The 21,264-nt window shown below is 36.9% G+C and overlaps 1 protein-coding gene across 11 annotated transcripts in view; it reads right to left on the reverse strand.

Annotated features, from left to right (window-relative positions):
- Window positions 1-672: 672 nt before the first annotated feature.
- The window catches only part of ANXA7 (annexin A7), a 44,980-nt gene continuing 24,388 nt past the window's right edge, over window positions 673-21,264 (reverse strand). For 6 of the 11 annotated variants that reach the window (XM_072755099.1, XM_072755103.1, XM_072755107.1 and 3 more), the window contains exons 6-13: window positions 17,120-17,222; window positions 16,811-16,905; window positions 12,356-12,469; window positions 11,807-11,977; window positions 9,562-9,732; window positions 9,407-9,482; window positions 7,739-7,851; window positions 673-5,486 (exon numbers count right to left, since the gene is read on the reverse strand). In XM_072755099.1, coding sequence (XP_072611200.1) covers window positions 5,364-5,486; window positions 7,739-7,851; window positions 9,407-9,482; window positions 9,562-9,732; window positions 11,807-11,977; window positions 12,356-12,469; window positions 16,811-16,905; window positions 17,120-17,222 — 966 coding nt within the window. In that variant the 3' untranslated portion in view covers window positions 673-5,363. Of the gene's footprint in view, window positions 5,487-7,738; window positions 7,852-9,406; window positions 9,483-9,561; window positions 9,733-11,806; window positions 11,978-12,355; window positions 12,470-16,810; window positions 16,906-17,119; window positions 17,223-21,198 lie in introns of all 11 variants that reach the window. The other 5 variants (XM_072755108.1, XM_072755102.1, XM_072755101.1 and 2 more) reach the window with 1 other exon arrangement.

Below are 21,264 nucleotides of genomic sequence, written 5' to 3' on the forward strand. Positions count from 1 at the left end.
AAGATTAATCACCAGGGTTGGGAGGAGTCTACACTGCATGCCTCCTGTTGGTATTCACTGGGAAAAGCAATGCATCATTTTGTGGTATTCCTGCTATCAGGTTGTAGGCCATCCTACAAATAAGTAAAAATAAATGCTGTACTCTTTGAAACTGTTACAGACATAAAGATGGGGAACTATTCCAAATTAAAGTAATCTGAAGATACATGACAACTAAATGCAAAATGTATTCCTATTTGGTATTTTGGACCAGAGAAGAGACATTGTTGGGAAAATTTGAATGGGCTCTATGGATTGGATGGTACTGTACCAAAATTGATTTCGATTTGGAAGGTTGTTTTTGTGTACAAGACTGTCCCTATTTAGGGGAAAATACACAACAGAGTGTTTAGGAGTCATAGAGCATCATGTCTATAGTTTGCTCTGTCAACCCTCAAAATGTCCAGAAAAAAATAAAAGAACGTATGCATGTGCATATGCACACACATATAAAGTGAGCAATGAAGCAATAAAATGTTAAGTATATGAGAATCTGGGTGAAAATGACATGGAAATTCTTTGCACTGTTTTTGGCAACTTTTCTGTACATTTGCAATTATTTCAAAACAAGTTATGACACACACACATACCACGTCCATGGAAACATGAGGATACAGAATAACCAGAGCCAAATTTTAAAAATAAATTTTATTTCTGCTATAAACATATTAAAATTATAAAAATTAAGATCTTTTAAGGTTGCAGTATATATGTAATAAAAAAAAAAAAGTAGACCTATGAAACTATTAAGGCATTGCTCGCTGAATTTTTTTCCCAGGTGAGGGCTGTGAGTAAATTTGCATCGAGACAGCCATCCTATCTTGCTCATGAAATGTTTTTTTACCTAATAAGTGAGGGTTAGGGGCAAGTCTTTGCTTGGGAACTGTTCTAAATCACTCATGATGCCTCGGCAAAAAAGGATAAGTAACAGGTGTCACTTCCTTAAACGTAATTAATCATTGTCACGAGACAATGACACTGTAGAGGGCCTGAGGGCAAAACCTTGTGTTGTAGTTCTTTTATTCTCCTGGAGCGCTTAGCAGTAGCCACTCTGAATTTCCTATAGTCCTTACAAAGGAAGGCATTCAAATGTTTTTTGACTGATTGAAAACATCAACCTCATAATAAAACATGGAAAAGACCGTCTTTAATACAATGGTACTGAGAGTCAGAATTAAATCATCTGCATATACAAGCCAATTTGGGGGCAAAAAGAAGCTCTAATATCTGATAAAAAAATTTCAAAGGTTTCAAAGACCTCCACACTAAATGACTCACTATCCCAACAAATTCCTTTCTTGTTACTCCAAAACCATTTTCTAATCAGCTAATTATTTACAATTTATTGCCAATAGCATGCAATAATACAATCAAATATATTGCTTGCTCACCTTCAAGTTGACTTAGAGTCAATACCATCACTATCAACATCCCAGATGGATTTTTTGCAGAAATTGACAAGTTGATTCTAAAATTTGCATGGAAATGCAAAAGAGCCAAAATAGCCAACACAATCTTGAAAAAGAACATAGCTGGAGGACTTATACTTCGCAATTTCTAACTTCTACAAAGTTAGAGTTATCAAATAATTAAGTATAGCTTAATCAAGGCATAAGGATAAATGTACAGACAAATGGAATGGAAGTGAGAATTCAGAAATAAAACTTTGTATTTATGGCCCATGAATTCTGGCAAGAGTGCCATGACCATTCAATGGGGAAAGAATGGTCTTTTCAACAGATAATGATAGGGCAATCATTCATGTATGCAAAATGAAGAAACTGGACACCTACTTCACCATATATAAAAATGAACTAAAAATGTCAAAGACCTAAATATAAGAGCTAACACCATAAAAATATTAGAAGACAACATATGGGTAAATCATGTTAAGCCTTCATTAATTAGATAACGATTTCTTTGACGTGACACTGAAAGCACAAGTGGCCAAAGAATAGAAAAATTGGACTTCATCAGAATCTTAAAGTTTTGTACATTAAAGGAAATCATCAAGAAAGTTAAAAAGGAGTATCTGGGGCAGCCCCAGTGGCGCAGTGGTTTGTCGCCGCCTGCAGCCCGGGGTGTGATCCTGGAGACCCGGGACTGGGTCCTACGTTGGGCTCCCTGCATGAGGCCTGCTTCTCCCTCTGCCTGTGTCTCTACCTCTCTCTGGGTCTCTATGAATGAACAAAAAAACAAAACAAAAAAAACAACAAAAAAAGGAGTATCTGGTAGGCTCAGTCAGTAGGGCATGCAACTCTTGATCTTGGGGTTCTGAGTTTGAAAACCATGTTGGGCATAGATTACTTAAAAAAATTTTTTTTAAAGAGTAAAAAGGCAATCCACAGAATAGGAGAAAATATTTATAAATCTGTATTTAGTGGCTGTATCATTCATTTTTTTGTGTTTATGTTTTTCTATCTTAAAAAACTTTTCTGACTGAAAAGTGACTTCGTCCTCCCTGGTAAGCTCATTCACAGAGAATGCAAAGGTCCCAGCAAGGAGCATGCCTTTAACCAAACCAGTCATACCTCCTATATCAGGCCTTCACCCCAGGAGGCTATAATTATTCTGCCTTAATTATCCCAGGGCCAGTTATGAGGACATTAGAGACTACCCAACTAGCCCAAATACTACCAAAACTATTCAAACTAGCTGATACTGAACTGTTTATCCTTTCCTGCTTTGCCTTTCCAGAAACCCCAATAAAGATCATGGCCTAAGCATTCCCCTGGGCCTCCAGACTGCCCTGGAGTCTTTACCATGTGGCCCAGTGAGTGCAGTACCTCTTGTCTCTAGGATGTTTGAATATAATAGTTTTCCTGAACCTCTCCTGTGTCTCCTCTTGTGGCTGCACCTAATCTGATAATTTCATACTAGAGAACAAAAATCATATCTGATAAGGGTCTTCCATACAAAATATATAAATAACCCTTACAACTCAGTAATATAGAGATAAATAACCCAATTTTTAAATGGACAAAGTACTAATACTTTTGTCAAGACATTTTTCCAAAGAAGATATGCAAATAGCCAATAAGCACAAGAAAATAAGTCATTAAGAAAATGCACAACAAAGCCACAAGGAGAGGTCACTTCACATCAACTAGAATGGCTGTAATCAAAGAGAGATAGTGATAGTGTCGGGTTAGGATGAAGAGAAACTGGAAGCTGGGTTCACTGAGGGGTAGGACTGTAAAATGGTGCAGCTGTTTTGGAAAATAGTTTGGCAGATCCTCAAAAAGTTAAACATAAGGGTACTTTATGATCCAGCAACTCCACTCCTAGTTCTAAAGCCAAGGGAACTGAAAACACATGTCCACACAAAAACCTGTACATGAATGTTCACAGCAGCATTAATCATAATGGACAAAAGGTAAAAACAACCTAAATGCCCATCAACTGATGCATGGACAAAAAAATGTATATCCTTATAGTGGACTCTTCAGCCATAAAACAAAATGAAGTATTGACTCACCTACAACACAGATGAACCTTAAAAACACTATGCTAATTGAATGAAACCAAACACAAAGGGCCACATACTAAATGATTCCATTCATATGAAAAGTCCAAAATAGGCAAATTCATAGAAACAGAAAGATTAGTGATTGCTAGGAGATGGACAAGAGGAAGTAGAATGAGGAGTGACTACTGGTAGGCCTAATGTTTCTTTTTGGACGATGAAAATACTCAAAATTGATTATGATGATGATCGCAGAAATTTGTGAATATGCTAAAAACCACTGAAGTGTACATACACTTTAAAAAGGTGAATGGTATAGGACTTATTTCTCAATTTTCAAAGTTTAAAAATATATTGCTTCTATCTTTTTCTTTCCTTAATACCTTATCCTGACTTCTGGTGTTTACCAAAGCCCATCACTGTTACTTTTTCAAAATCCACATCAAACTGGAACTTTTTCAATAAAACTATAAAAAAGTAATTAACATCCATCCCATTATCCTGTCCATGTTGTACATAGTCTACCTCTCTTAGAGTAAGGTTGTACAGTTGTACATAGGTCTCTACAGTTGTACATAGGTCTACCTCTCTTAGTATATGTGCTGCCAAAGCAAGCACAGGTCTACCTCTCTTAGAGTAAGGTTGTATCTTATGCCACCTTACATGCCCCTTAGTATTTACACAAAACTAATGTTCTTTGAATTATAATTGATATTTACTATTCTCAATTCTTAGTACAGTCGTTCGCCAAATCTATTAAATTTCTGCTTTGTGTTGGGGAGCTTCACACAAAGAACAAACAGGGTTCTCATCCTCAGCAGAATTTATAATCTAATATTTACAATTTTTTGTATCATAACTTTTGTTTAGAACCCCCTAGTATATTTAAAACCTCCTTTTGTATTTCTGACTACCCATTATAATGCTCAATATACTCAATAAGTAATTGCTCAGTAGTGAGGATAAACCAATGAGTTTTGTAATGATACGGCTACATCACTAACTGAGCTCCTGAACTACTACTCCAAAGAGCTAGCATCCAATTTTCCCAGAGATACTATAAGTTTCATTCACTAATTGAGTACCTCCTGTATGTCAAGCTTCACTTTCTTGAATCATGATTAAATTGCAACTAATTTTTAAAGTTTTTCTTTTTTTTAAACCAAGGGCCAATAAAGACCCTTAGGGGAGTTTTAGTAGACATAAAAGTAGGCTATATATTATTTATATTTATGCATATAAACATATAATCCCTTTTTAAAAAGTTGCTACAGAAAAAAAAAAACGTTGCTACAGGAATACTCATCCTTTTTCCACGTGAAAGTTTAGCATTTATAAATATAGAATGACAATTTATGTAAAATAAGATGCAAATTACTCTTACAGGTTAAAGAGCTGAATCTTTAAAAAAGTAATACAGTTTTGACATACTACCAACTATAACTGTCCAATGGACCTACTAAGGTTTTGGAACTTAGTGAACTTTGGAACTTTTTGAAAACTAAAAGTTTTCAGCAACTTTTTCTTTTATTCAGCTTTATTACACAGAATTAGAGATTGCTGTGATATTTATTTATTTTTTTGTGATTTTTATTTAATTTGGGATTCTGATTAGAATAAGAACAGTGAAAATTATGCCTTATAAACATTGCATTATTACTACCATCATTGTGATATTGCTTCACACTGATTGTAGAGGAAAAAAAATAAGAATTAAGGCAATAACCACATGTGCAAACCAAGCACAATACCCTGACACAGTCCTTAGTAAAAAGCTCTTTTGGTTAGGTGATGGTTGATATTGCTGCATGCAGATCAGTCATTGAAGGATATGCTTCATTTATTTAGAAAATCTCTCCTACTGGCCCACGATAGCCAGAAGAAGCTTTCGGTAATCTCCACTTGTGTCACTTGCAATCATTGTGCCCAGGGTCTTCTGATACATCTGACTGAACGTCTGTTTTATTTGTACAAGATCAATCTGCATGCAAGAGATGATATTTTTGATGTTAGAAAAAAGCTGTTAAAAGGAAACTGATATTTATTAGAATTATTCTTTATTAAAAAAAATAAAAATAAAAAAATAAAAAAAAAGAATTATTCTTTATTTATTTTTATTTTATTTTTTTAAAAGATTTTATGTATTTATTCATAGAGAGAGAGAGGCAGAAACACAGGCAGAGGGAGAGGCAGGCACCATGCAGGGAGCCCGATGTGGGACCCGATCCTGGGTCTCCAGGACCACACCCCAGGCTGCAGGCAGCACCAAACCGCTGTGCCACCGAGGCTGCCCAGAATTATTCTTTAATAGTGAAAAGAACCTAATTCTAAATCAAAGCAGAGGGGGCGGAAAACACCAAGTGACTGACATTTAAGAGCTAGCATTCTTACCACTGCTAGCATCACCCAGGGAAGGGCTAATTCACTGTTGTGTAAAGATACTATGAATAAGGGTAGTACTAGTTTCATCTATTATCCCCAAAATATTGGTCAGTTAAAAACCATTAAAAAGGGACACCAGGGTGGCTGAGTGGTTGAACGTCTGCCTTTGGCTCAGGTCATGATCCAAGGATCCTGGGATCCAGTCCTGCATCGGGCTCCCCACAGGGAGCCTACTTAGGTCTCTGCCTCTCTGTGTCTTTCATGAGTAAATAAAATCTTAAAAATAAATAAATACATACATACATACCACATAAAAAATTGATAGGATGGTTACTCTCAAAAATACAAAAAATAACAAGTGTCTGCAAGGATGTGGAGAGACAGGAATCCTTGTGTGTTGCTGGTAGGAATGTAAAACAGGGCAGCTGCTGTAGAAAAGGTTTGGTGACTCCCAAAAAAGTTAAAATATAACTATCATATATATGATATAGCAGTTCCACTTCCAGGTATATACACATACGAAAAAACAAGGACTTGAAAGCAAGAACTCAAGCAAATATATGTACAACTATGTTTACAATAGCCAAAAAGTGAAAGCAACCCTATTGTCTATTGACAGATTTATTCATCTACAGACGGTGGTGTATACATACAATGGTACATTATTTAGCCTTAAAAAAGAAATTCTGACACATGCTACAACCATGGATGAATACTGAAAATGTTATGCTAAGTGAAAGAAGCCACTCACAAATGGATAAATATTGTATGATTCCATTTATCCAAGGTACCTAGAGTAGTCAAATTCATAGGAAGAGAAAGCAGAATGTTGCCAGGGGCTGGGGAGAAAGGAGAATGGTGAATTATTATATAATGAGTTTGGATTTTCAGTTTTACAAGGTTAAAAAGTTGTGGTGGTAATGATTGTACAACAATGTGAATGTACTTAATTTAAGCCACTGGAATGCATACTTTAAAATGGTTAAAATGTTAATTTTTAGGTTGTGTATATTTTATGCTTTAAAGAAAAGATTGTGCTTAGGAAATTTAGGTCTAAGTACAAATTAGGTTTTTTAAAAACACCGTATGATGGTGATCTTTTAAAAATGATTTACCTTCTCTACTCTAATTTAGTAGCATGTTTTCTTTTAAAAAGAAGCCCAATAAATACATAAAGTCAAAGAAAGGAAAACATTTGAGGTATATTTAGGTAAAGAGAAAAAGATAAATTTTTAAAACGTGTTTTATAATTAAAAAGCATGCTAAATTTCAAGAATTTTATCCAATAGGATTAATCTTTCATATAACTTTTTACATTAGCAAAATAAAAAAGACAAACACTTTCCAACTTAGCATAAATCAGTATTCTCTGCAGACCTTCTCAAGTAGGAAAATCTCTTGGCACTGGACATTCGGAGACACAGTGGTCTGTTTCACTAACCCAATCCTCTCGCACAGGATGAACAGAGTAAACACTACTTTACACAGCTTCTACTAGCAGTGCTAAAGTGAGCTCTTTCTGAACACCATTCCTAATGACCAGCTGAGGAACTTTTAGGAAATGAACATTCAAAATAAAGTAAGATCAGGGGTGCCTGGGTGGCTCAGTCAGTTAAGCATCCTAACTCTTGATTTCAGCCCAGGTCACAATCCTAGGATTCTGAGACCAAGCCCTGCAAGGGTTCGTGCTCAGGAGGAGTACGAGGTTTAAAGGCTCTCTCCCTCCATCTCTCCCCCAACTTGTGTGCTCTTTCTCTCTCAAATAAATAAATAAATCTTAAAAAAAAAAAAAAAAAAAAAAAGAAAAGAAAAGAAAATCAAGTAGGATCAGACAAGAAAAGATAGCCTCACCTCACTTCGAGTGACCACAATCCTGACCAAGGTGGAGTCATCTGTGCCAGCACCTTTCATAGAATAGTAGAGCCTCTCAGCAAAGAAGGCGGGGCGGTTCAGGGCACATTGCACTGCAAATTAGAGATACTTTACACATGATGCCTTAACAAAGGTATCCATGCTCCAGCTTCATTTATCACTTTTAGCTGCCTTTGATCCTTATCATCTCAGAAATCTTGATTTTTCTCAGCATCCATCTATCTTTCTAGCTGTCAGACAGGTTACCTTTCATTCTAGAGGATTCCCTTTAGCCAATAAATCCCATTATTTTTTCCTCCATCGATGTAATACCTTAGATTCCTTACATTTTCCCCCCCTTCAAGTGAAAAAATACGTAGCAACTGAATCCTGGTAATATCTTATGTAAAAGAAATAACTGAAATCTGAGTTCTTGATGTCAAATATATCATTTGGGTGACAGAAGGATAAGAGATACATTCTAATATAAAAAACAGATGTGAGGGCAGCCCAGGCGGCTTAGTGGTTTAGCTTTAGCGCTGCCTTCAGCCCAGGGTGTGGTCCTGGAGTCCTGGGATGGAGTCCCACGTCAGGCTCCCCTGCATGGAATCTGCTTATCTCTCTGCCTGTGTCTGTGCCTCCTCTCTCTCATGAATAAATAAATAAATAAAATCTTAAAAAAAACAAAAAAAACAAAAAACAGATGTGAGCCAAAATTTGGAAATGTTAATAAGTCTGATACGTTTTCTTTCTGGAAAATTAACTTAGCAGAGTCTCTTCCTGCAGATGGCAGAGATACACTAACTGTACATTATTGCTTTAACTACAATTACTATAGTAATATTTATAGGACACTCAACTAATAACAATGTGTTACTAATAACTCTCTTTAGTCATATATTCTCCATAAGAATTAAACTTCCATTTCTTTGGACATCTCAAAGAACACCAGAAACTGGAGTTTTTTATTTCAAAGGGAAAAGAGTCTCAATGGACTGAATATTTGAAAGATCAGTTTTTTGGGGGGCACTGGCTGGCTCAGTCAGTGGAGCATGTGACTTGATCTCGGAGTTGTGAGTTCAAACCATATGTTGGGTGGAAAGATTATAAATAAACTAAAAAAAAAAAGTGTTTTTTTTTTTTTGTGGGGACACCTGGGTGTCTCAGTCAGTTAAGCACCTGCCTTTAGTTCAAGTCATGATCCCAGGGTGTTGGGACTGAGCCCCATATTGGGCTCCCTGCTCAGTAGGGAGTCTGCCTCTCCCTCTGTCCTTCCCCCTGCTCAGGCTCTCTTGTTAAATAAATAAATAAATAAATATTTTTTAAAGGTGTTTTTTTGGGAGCTCAAAATGAGGCTTTGTATGGTGGCACTTGTAGTTCTTTAGGGCTTTCCCATTCACTTTAATGGAAATGTTATATCTGCTGTAATTCTTGCTTAGTCCTCTTGAAGGGCATACAGAATAAAGACCAAATAATTCCAAAACAATCCTTTTTGATCACACCACCATCATTCATAGGGAACTGTATATAAAAACATAGGATTAGTTCTGCCTAAGCAGATTCCCAGGAGGCTATAGCTATATTAATTATCATCACTTAATGGTAACAACTATTCAAAGCCTCATTCATCTACAAATAAAATAAAAGCAAAACATAAAAGTATCTTACAGATAGCCTTTAAACCACTTTCAACATTTCCAGAAAATTCACGGGCAACACTACTTAGCAAATCTCGATTAGCCACCTGCAAACAAAAAGTACAAGGGTTAAAATATTTTCACAACTTAAAACTGAAACCAAACCTTTAAAAGAAAAGCTCATACCCTGGAATAAGCCTCCACAGTAGCTTTCAGCTGAGGAAAGCTTCTTGTGGCAAGAATCATGTTAAAGCAAGATTCATCTGTCCCAAGTCTCCCCTCACCAGCTTGATAGAGACGTTGAGCATCTTCCTGAGCCAACTGGTGGTTAACATTTTGGTTCTCATCACGATTTCCCTGCAACAGAGGAAGGCAGGAATTGGAAAATATGATACAAGTTCTATTAAAAAATTTTTAACAATGTAGTCACTTTTGGACTTAAAGGGACAATTTGTTAGAGATTAATGCATAAAGTTTGCCATGCATATCTTCATTTCCAAAGAACCTATACTAGTATAACTAGTACTTTATTATACCACCAACTATGGAGTTTATAATATTTGATCATGGTTTAATGAGGTTATATTAAAATGAGAGGTTTTCAGGGCATTAAAGACAGACTTAAACCAGAAAAGTTTCTGTAAAAATTTATATACATACATACATATATATACACACACAGATATATATAACCCCTCCCCCACACAAAAAGAAAAACTTCTCTACTAGGAGATATAAACGCTCACTCAAATGAAGAAATTATAATCCTCCTTAGCTGGGATTTAAGATCAATATGCAGTATACTGAGTTCCACTTTGTATTCATTCATGCAGCTAAAAGGTATAGGGCACTTGTTTTGTGTGAGGCTGTATTAGTCAGGGTTCTCCAGAGAAAGTGAACCAACAGGATGTGCTAGGTGGTAGGGACACAAGAAAGACAAGGTCCCTGCCCTCAAAGGATTTAGATCATATGTAATATGGAAGCTTCATGAATCTCCTTTCCTTTAGCCAAGTGTAGTCTTAATATGTAAGTTTTATTTTAAATACATAACAAAAATGACACATAAGCTTTTTAGAAAAAGCTGTAAATAACTCCAGTTCTGCTGGACTGTGCCAATTTGTGTATCAAACTTTTCCCTGGAAAGGGGAAGGAGAGAGCCAGAGAGGAAGCTCTAGGCCAGAACGAGAGTAAAGCTCACATGGGCATTTGGTTTCTCTCAAAAATAGAAACACAAACCCAAAAGAAGGAAAGGCTGCCCTCTAGAGTCTCTGTGTCTGTCTGAGGAACAAAATGGAAAGGTATTCCTTGAAGGTGAGACGCTGTATTCTGAGGAGTACTGGGCAGAAGAAATATGCAGAAGCATATTCTAAATGGAAGACTAAAGAGAGCACATGAAAAGATGTTCAGGAAAAGCTTCCCAGATGACTGCCTGCCTTTGGACTCAGACACACAACACCCGTAGCATTTTCCTGGGAAGCCATTCCTCTGCTCACTCCCTGTAAGAGGTGCCTTTACTTTGTAAAGTAGCTGGGCCTTGAATTCTGCATAAAGAGACTCAGCACCTCATAAAAAGTCTGAATAATCATTTTTTAGTGTTAAGTCTCTGTTCCTGCTTTTGTTGTCTTGTTATTGTTTTTATTTTTATTTTTTTTGTTATTTTTAAATGCTAATCTACTCCCTTATTCTGTTATTCCACGGTGGGGAAATTGTTTCTTCCCACCCATTTGCTTTATTTTCTCATTTCCACATCCACTAACTGCTGCACACGGTTCTTGGCAACTATCTCCCTTTGCTCTGAACAGCCGCCTCTATTTTCAGATCCCTCCAGAGTGTCCAACCTTGTGACTAGCAAGATAGCCAATAACTCCTGATACTGAACCAGTGTGCTGGTCTTCAAATAAACCATCATCTCATTCTGTGTGTTTAATATCATCCCAAATACTCTATTTGGAGAGTTTTCTGTCACTGCTCCAGCACATCTGGGAAATCAGAATAAGGGATGGTGCTAATCACAACATCACTATGAAGTGTGAGAAATGTTTCTGCACTTCTATCTTTCCTCACAGTTTCCACCTCCTATAGCACTTCCATGGCAGTCCTGCATATTTTCAACTGATGGTCCAATTTAACTGACAGTACAATGCTAAGCTTAGAAGTACAAGATTCTTCCCAGCCTAAAATACAGAGCCTCAACTTGATTTCTGATTCCATATACCTTTAAAGAGGTTAATTTCTAATCTCTTACAAAAGCCAGATCTGCATAAATAAATTTCAATTGTGACTACAAAGAAATTTGTACATTGGAGTCTGTGTTAAGAATTCCTAAAGATGGCAACATTCCAAGTAGGCTAAATACTAAAAAGAGTAAATAATGCTCATTGATAGCAGAAAGAATGTTCCCTCCATCAACATATATTCATGCTATACTCACCTGGCACATGGATACAAGTAAACGTTCAAAATGCCCTGATGTGTCTGACCTAATGTCCTTTTCAAGGTCTCGTCCAAATTCTGATTGATAACATCTGACAATCTCTCGGATTTCCTGATTTGTTCTTGTGCACAAAATTTCAATCAATACACGTTCCTGAGTTCCTGCTCCCTATGTGAAATGAAGAAAGGAAGAATTATACAAAAGAAAACCACAGGGCGCGATCCTGGGGTCCCGGGATCAAGTCCCGCGTTGGGCTCCCGGCGTGGAACCTGCTTCTTCCTCTGCTTGTGTCTCTGCCTCTCTCTCTATGTCTATCATAAATAAATAAAATATTAAAAAAAAAAAAAAAGAAAACCAAAAATCACTGGAAGTAATTAAATCTTACTATTCTATCAAATATTTCTTTGGCCTCCAGACCTAAAAAGCTCTATAATATATTCAGATGATATAATGTATTGATTTAGCTGTACATTCAAAGCTGCCATAATTTGTGGGGTTTAACATTTGAAATAGGATAAAATATACAAAGTAAATGACATACAGTACCTTCATTGCATTCCGTAAACTCCAGGCATCATAATATGTAGATGGCATGAATAGGGCAAGGATCAGTTCTTCCATATTTCCACTTAACTCTGATTTAAGGTCTTTGATTAAATCCTGTTTAATTACAAATACAAACTAAGTATGAGTGCTCTCCAAATTTTGTTGCTTAAATTTTTAAAGAAAAATATGGAAAAATGGAATCAAATTGCTTTATGAAAACCTAAATTTCAAATCTGAATAGCATATACTAGAAACAAGTAAATATATACATTTAAAGTTTGTTACACTTTAGATGTATTTTTTTAAATTTGAAATCAGTTAATTAACATAGTGTATTACTAGTTTCAGGGGTAGAGTTTAGTGATTCATCAGTTGCATCTAACACCCAGTGCTCATTACATCAAGTGCCTTTCTTAATGTTCATCACCCAGTTACCCCAGTTCATCCCCCTGGGGGCCTCTCCTTGAGCAACCCTCAGTTTGTTTCTACAGTTAGAGTCTTCTATGGTTTGACTCCCTTTCTGATTTCATCTTATTTTATTTTGCCCTCCCTGTACCTATGTTCACCTGTTCTGTTTCTTAAAGTCTACATATGAGTGGGGCACCTGGGTGGTACAGTGGTTGAGCATCTGCCTTTGGCTCAACTCATGATCCTGGGGTCCTGGAATCGAGTCCCACATCAGGCTCCCCATTCTCCCTCTGCCTATGTCTCTGCCTCTCTGTCTCTCATGAATAACTTTTTTAAAAAGCCTACATATGAATGAAATCATATGGTATTTGCCTTTCTCTGATTGACCTTCTAGTTCCATTCATGTCATTGCAAATGTTAAGGTTTCATTCTTTTTGATGGCCAATACTCCATTGTATATATACATATATACACAAACACTCCACATCTTTATCCATTTATCCATCAATGGATATCTAGGCTCTTTCCATATTTTGGCTATCGTGGACATTGTTGCTATAAACACTGGGGTTCAGGTGCCCTTTGGAGTCACTACATCACATTTGTATCCTTTGGAGAATACCTAATAGTGCAATTGTTGGGTTGTAGGGTAGCTCTATTTTAAACTTTTTGAGGGAAAAACAGGAAATTCCATACTGTTTTCCAGACTGGCCATACTAGTTTGCATTCCCACCAACAGTGTAAGAGGGTTCCCCTTTCTCTACATCCCTGCCAACATTTCAAGGCCCAACTCAGGGCTCAATCCCAGGATCCTGAGATTGTGACCTGAGCAGAAGTCAAGAGTCAGCCACTTAACTGACTGAGCAATCCAGGTGCCCCTCAAGCAGACATATTTTATTCATCTACCAATAAGCACTTTAAAAAAAAGATTTTATTTAATTAATTCATGTGAGACACAGAGACATAGGCAGAGGGAGAAACACGCTCCCCACAAGGAGCCTGATGTGGGACTGGATCCCAGACCCCGGGATCATGCTCTGAGCTGAAGGCAGATACTTAACCGTAGAGCCACCCAGGTGTCCCTACCAATAAGCACTTAATACCTACTATCCTTCTACCACTATACCAGGTACAAAAACAGACACGTGAGGGGATCCCTGGGTGGCTCAGTGGTTTAGCGCCTGCCCTTTGGCCCAGGGCGTGATCCTGGAGTCCTAGGATCGAGTCCCACGTCAGGCTCCCGGCATGGAGCCTGCTTCTCCCTCTGCCTGTGTCTCTGCCTCTTTCTCTCTCTCTCTGTGTCCCTGATGAATAAATAAATAAAATCTTAAAAAAAAAAAAAAAAAGACGTGAAATAAAGAATATAACAAAATGATAAACAGATATTTACTTAGTATAAGATACTGTTCTTGTTCTACTGTGTTCTTATTTGGAAAAATAAACATCTAAAAAGAGATAATATAAGGCAACTCCAGCACCAGATGAGTAAGTGACATAAATAAACAGCAGAAAAAGCTGGAACAGGAGAAGTTAAAAGTGGGCCAGAGAACTTAGAGAAAGCTCCTAGCCCAAACCCTGAAGAGTATGTAAAAATTAGCAGGCAAATAGGAAAAAGAAAGATATTTCAGGCAAGAGGGAGGAACACAGATGAGAAAAAGAAACATGGTTCCCAGTCTTGGCTATGCATTAAAATTATCTGTGGAATTTTTTTTTAAAGATTTATTTATTTATTTTTGATAGAGAGAGAGAGAGGCAGAGACACAGGAGGAGGGAGAAGCAGGCTCCATGCCAGGAGCCTGACGTGGGACTCGATCTCGGGACTCCAGGATTGCGCCCTGGACCAAAGGCAGGTGCTAAACCGCTGAGCCACCCAGGGATCCCCACTGTGGAATTTTTCTTAAAAAAAAAAAAAAAAAAAAAAAAAAAAATCCAAGTAAGCCACAAAAGACACATTAATGTAGAGGGCAAATATTCATATTCTGCATGTGTTCTTAGGTTTGAAATGGGATTATGATGTTCAGCTAAGGTTGAGAGAATCACTAGTGTGAGGCAAGAATGAGCAAAGCTTGTTTAATGAAGCAGTAAGATAACCAATTTTGTTAGAGGGGAATGTTCTCACAGATGAGTGAGTCAGAGTTGTAATAATACTCTTGTGTTACTGCCCTGAAGACCAAGCTAAAGAATGTGGATTTGATTCTGCATACTGCGAGGAACCACTAGAAGTTTTTATGCAAGAAGATGGCACTGAAATGACAACTACCAGCAGTATGGACTGTGATGACCGAGCCTATAGATAAAAAATTTATGCTACCAGAACACTTAGATAAGAAGTAATAAAGGCTTAGACTTGAGTGGTGGATTTGAGATAGAAGACATTTTATCTTTTTTTTTTTTTTTTAATTTAATTTTATTTATTTATGATAGGCACACAGTGAGAGAGAGAAAGAGGCAGAGACATAGGCAGAGGGAGAAGCAGGCTCCATGCACCGGGAGCCCGACGTGGGACTCGATCCCGAGTCTTCAGGATCCTGCCCTGGGCCAAAGGCAGGAGCCAAACCGCTGCGCCACCCAGGGATCCCGATAGAAGACATTTTAAAAGAACCCTTCCACATATTACATCAATGAGATATAATCAATAACTGGATGCTAAGACAAAACAGTGGCTGGCATACAGTAGGCACTGAGTAAGTACTCACAGGCTAATTGATAAAGAAGAATGTGGAATCAAGAACTCCACAACAAATGATATTTGTATTAATTAATAGGAAGCCAACAAATGATATTTGTATTAATTAATAGAGAAAAGGTGGCTGAGGGTTAAAAAAAAAAAACAACAGCCTGTGAATTTAGTTTTAATGATATAGGAAAAAATTTAGGAGAGCATAGCACAGGTTATAAATGAACTAAAGAGATTCATAATATGGAAAATATTTTTCTTTGAGAAGCAAGCCTGATGTTGAACCCTGAGGAAATCAAGAGTTTGTATCACTTAATCAGCTTTAAGACTAAAGAAGTGGACCTGGGCCAGGCAGCAAGAATAAGGCAGAGCAGATCAGGTGAAGTGAGACAAACCAAAGAACCTTTACTCCCATTCTGAGAAAAGTAAACTGGATCCAGAGAATGTCAGGAAATGCTAGGATTCCTATCTAAATGGAAAAACAATGCTACCTGGCCTACCCTTTATGTCTAAGCAATAACACTATTTAGCCACAGAATCTTGCTGCATTTTGTCACTGATCATCCAGTCAGCAAATATTAAGTGGCTATTTATTATTATTCCTGTACTTGGAGCTAAAAATGCACATATGAATATGGCATGGTTTACCTGAGGGGAGCTCATGGGTTCAGGGAGTGGGCAGTGCGACTGATCAGTTATAGTAGAGGTTTTATAAAATGCTACTCGGCCACAGAGAAAGCAGCAGCAAAAATCTGCCCAGGGAAATCAAAGAAATTTCAGAGTAGCTGATTTAAGGTAAATCTGGAAGAAGCTGTTTGGCATCAAGAAAAAGAGGAAAAGGTGTTCCAGGCCAAGAGAACAATGTATACCAAGCATAGAAATATAAAAGACCATGATGTGTGCAGGGAGTTGCAAGAATGGCAAGAAGTTCCATGCAATCATAATAAGGATATATTTAGAGGAGTGGAAGAGGATCCCAAACACCAAAAATAGGAGGGGCTGTATAGTAAGTCCTTGAATCCCACTATAAAGAAGACTGAGAACCAAACTATTTCTCTATTATACTATTTTTCTATTTTATATATAAATTTATTATCAGTTATGCTATTGTGGCCATAATCTATTTTCTACTGAGCATCCATCACATATCAGACATAGTATTAAGTATGATTAGGAGATCAAGGACGACTCCAGAATTAGAAAGGCTTTTAAGAGAGATAAATAGTGAACACACCACTCCGGGAGTCTCTGAAATCTAGCTGTCTCTACTTTATACCACTAGCACTAATAAAAAGATAGTATCCAATCCGACAAAAATGAAGAGTCTACAGGCCACTGTTTGTGGCCAGAAAAGAAAAAAATATATGTACCTTGCCATACATGGTCTTAAAAGCTGCTTTAATTTTTTGCCTCTGATCATTGGAACGGTTGGCCACAACATCCACAATTGCCTGTTCGTCTGTCCCTGGAAGAACCATACATGTTTAATTAAGTAAAGATGAATTCTGTACTGGGTATTCCTTGAGGATATCTCTTAGATGTTTATAAGGTGCCTGGTGCCAGATTAAATTGAGGTATGTGCACAGGCACATAAATTTGATTTATAATATTAAGCCTACTTTTACTTTAGATTCAACCACTCAAAATTATAAATAAGATTAAAAACCTGCTTTCCTTACCAAAACCTTTCATTGCTTTCCGAAGAATTTCTGCATCTCTCATGGCATCAAAGTTGGCAGCTGGTCGGATCGTTCCTTGGGTTCCCTGAGTCATTGCGGCAGGCTGAAACAAGAGGCATAAAATCCATGTCAGTTGTTATGCTAATTATTTCATAATATAAAAATATATCAAATCATGTTGTACACCTAAAACTAATACAATGTTACATACCACTTATACTTCAATAAAATTGGGGAGGGGGGGGGAAGAAGCATGAAAAAACATTCAACTTCCTTAATAAAAGAAATACAAATTAAAAAAAAGTCAGGATTCTCTCCTAACAAGACAACTTAAGACCTCCTAAGACATCACTTAGGCAAAGAGGCCATGTTTAAGTTTTAGGACAAAGGATTTGAACATTTTATTATGAAGGCTCATTCTGGAACAGGCAAGAAAGACCTATCCTCTTCCTACCAAAAGACAGCTAAACAACAAACTTTCAGGAGACAAGAAAGACAAGCTTGTGAAATTAGTTACAATCTCCCTAGGTCTTGATTTCCTTCTTTGTAGGAGGAAAAAAGAGATTGATCACTGGATAGTAGTGAGATGAGCAGCAGTGTTTGATTTAAAGACAATAACACAATAAGAATTTTAGCTAGGTAGACCTTGAGCTGCCCAATAAGGTTTCAAATAAGCGATATAATTTTGGCAATATCTCTCCATTTCCTCTACAGGCCCTCATTATCGAACATGAAATAACTCATTTTGTAATAAGAAAAGACACAAAATGAAACAATGGTTGGAGACTTTGAGAGGTAGAATATTCTTCACTGATTATACAGGAAATAAACCAGAAAGCAAAACAGGGACTATATTTTGAAAATATAAATCTACGGGGAAATTTAAAAATCACTATAATGAATGCCATGGCAATAATTTTTCCAGAGAGAATCATCAATGGATGCTAAAATTAGCAAGTACAACTATGATGAGAACCAAGATACTTGCATAGTTTGTAACATTATGGTGGAAAACCTGGCAGACCCAAGTGATCGAAACCAATCATTGCCAATAACAGAGTAAGTCAACGATAAAAGCCTCCTGATATGGGGATTCAAGATAATTTCTGTGGTATTCCTCCCAAAACCTGACTTTAATCATGAGGAACTATCATCAGACAAACCCAAGCCAAGGAATCGCCACAAAATAACTGGTAGTACTCTTTAAAAGTGTCAAGGTCATGAACAACAAAAACTGAAGCACTGTGTCCTATTAAAGGAAACTTAAGAGGTGGGCCTGGCTGGCTCAGTCAGTAGAGCATGTTACTCTTGATCTTAGGGTCATGAGTTCAAGGGGCACATGGGGCATAGAAATTACTAAAAATATAATAATATAAAAATTTTTTAAGAAAAGGAAACTTAGGAAACATGACAATAAATGCAATATTTCATCCTAGATTTGATCCTGAACCAGAAAAGGAGGGCATTATTGGGACAACTGGTAAATTTGAATAAGGTCTATAGGTTGGGTTATAGTATTACACCAATGTTATTTCCTGATTTTAATCATATTGTGTTTGTGTAAGAAGTTAATATTGGAGGATCTGGGTAAAGAGTATACAGAATTCTAATGTACAGTTTTTAAAACTTTTTTGTAAGTCAAATTATTTCAAAATTTAAAGAATTTAAAAATTCACAGCTAGGAAACAAATAGTTTTCTTAAACTATTCAAATCAGGGCTTAAGAGAGATGGGATGAAATGAGAGGATATCCCACCACCGTTTTTTTAAACTGAATTTTAATAATATATTTCATTTAACCCATTATCTCTGAAATACCACTTAAAGATACATTCAACACCATTCCAAAATATAAAATGACTCAACTGCTTTTTAGGCAACTGAAACTGCATTTAAAGTTATACTCATTGAATACAATAATATGCCAGCAACTGCAGACACAAAGTAAATGGGGAAAAAGGGACCAGACCGTCTTTCAGCAAAGATTTTTAGGGTCAATAATTTCTCTCTTACCTATTCTCTCACACCAACAATTTCTTCTAATGACTGTTCTACACTATGAAGTTTCTAAGCCAGCAATACAAGCAGAGAACCAACACATATTTGTATGGTGGTTTTAAGAAAAAACTGAAACCATTCTCAACTGCAAATATCCAAGTATAATTTCTTCAATATAAGTCTTTATAGGAGCCTTATGGTATCAAGAAACTAAAGAAAGTTTCCTTTGACGTAACCACCTTTACTAAATCCTAAGTAGGGCAAAAACCTTACTATACACTGGACTAGACAGCAACAGAAACTAACCCTTAACATGTACTATTTGAGGATTCTCATTTTCTGTTATCCTCTTCTTTCTTAAAAAACAAACTGGGGTGGGAGAGGCCTGGGTAGCGCAGTCAGTTAGGCATCCGACTCTTGGTTTCAGCTCAGGTCACGATCTCAGGGGTTGTAAGATGGAGCATAGAGTCTGCTTGAGTTTCTCTCTCCCTTTTCTCTGCCCCTTCCCCCTACCAGAGGGGATCTCTCTCAAATAAGTGGGGTGCCTGGGTGGAACATCAGTTAAACATCCAACTCTTGGTTTGGCTCAGATTATGATCTCATGGTCATGAGACTGAGGCCCAGGTCAGGCTCCCCATTCAGCAGGGAGTCTGCCTAAGACTCTGCCACTCCCTAGTGTATGCTCATGTGTACCTGTGTTCTCTCTAAAATAAATCTTTTAAATCAATCTAAAAAAAAAAAAATCACTCCATTTTTCATCTGTAGGGAAAAACGGATGTTTCATTCTATGTTGAAAGTTTCCTTTTGAAGCGAATCTTCATCAAAAATACTATCTTCCAGACATTATACTGGAATAAAAGAAATGAAGGTCTATGTTCTACAGGTCAAAACTCAAACTAGGGAAAATTTCTCAGCACAGCAAAGCCCACACTATCTGCCACCAAAAGTTCTACCCTTTGACATTTATTTGATGTCAATCTTCCTGCTGAAAAACAAAATTGGATCAATTAGGAGAGGTCACCTGGCCCATCTGCCCAACCAAGACAGAAATTTTCATCTTCCTAAACACACACACACACACACACACACCCTCTACCAGAGGACTTTCAGTGATAGGGAACTCTCTCCTCACAAGATAGCCTGTTCCAATTCCATGTAAAAGATCTTCCAAAATCTACCACTCTGTTAACTTCCACCTACTGGTTTTAGTTTTATCTTAAATGGGTAATTGTTACACATGAGTTGCACGTGTAGGTGTTTCATTTTTAGTGTTTTATGCTTGAAAATTTTTTATATTCAGTCATAAAATGTCTATAAAACTATGTGCATGCTTAAGCCAAAATAAAATTGTCATTCATTTTTAAGATAGCTACAGATTTATAATATGATTAAAAATCAACTTCAATAGTAAGAAGAGGATTGAAAGGAATTCCCTATGTGCTTTGGAGGAATATCATTTACAGTATCAGCAAAGCAGCATTATGTAACAGCGAGACCTTTGGTCTGGAAGTCAGGTGAACTAGATCTAGTCTTAGCTATGTCTTTCACTAGTTGTGTGGCCCTAGACAAATTTCTTAGTATCTCTGGAGCTCAAATTCCTCAAGTCAAGAAAGCCAGAAAATAGCTAGCATGTTTCTCTTCCAACACTGTAATCCTTCTCCCACCCCAGCTTTAAAAAAGCTTGAAAATGCTAGATCTTTATGAATAAACAGTTTGGAAATAAATAAGAAAAATCAAGATAAAGATAAGCATAAAAGTACACTGTGTTCCTAGTAACTTGCATAGGATATAAAAGGATTAACAAGGCAATGAAAAATTAAGCAAGATTAAATTAAGGGGCTATACAGCTATAGACCAAACATTTGATATACAGGAGACCTTCTAGGGCTACTGAGAAATCAATTCAACAAACATTAGTTGGCTACCGTGGTTAAAGCCTCGCCCAGCACATAAGGACATAAAGATAAAACAGACACAGTTGAGCCCTCAAAGAAGTTGTGAGAGACAAACACAAGGAATCAAAGTAGTGAAGGCACATATAGGGGACTTAGTAATTAGTGAACAATAGAAAACCTTACTCACTTCACTGTTAAAATCCAAAGAAACAGGAGAGAAAACAGGATAGGAAGGAAAGGATTCTGTATTGAT

Source organism: Vulpes vulpes, chromosome 4 (genome assembly GCF_048418805.1).
Source record: "Vulpes vulpes isolate BD-2025 chromosome 4, VulVul3, whole genome shotgun sequence".
Lineage (NCBI taxonomy): Eukaryota > Metazoa > Chordata > Mammalia > Carnivora > Canidae > Vulpes > Vulpes vulpes.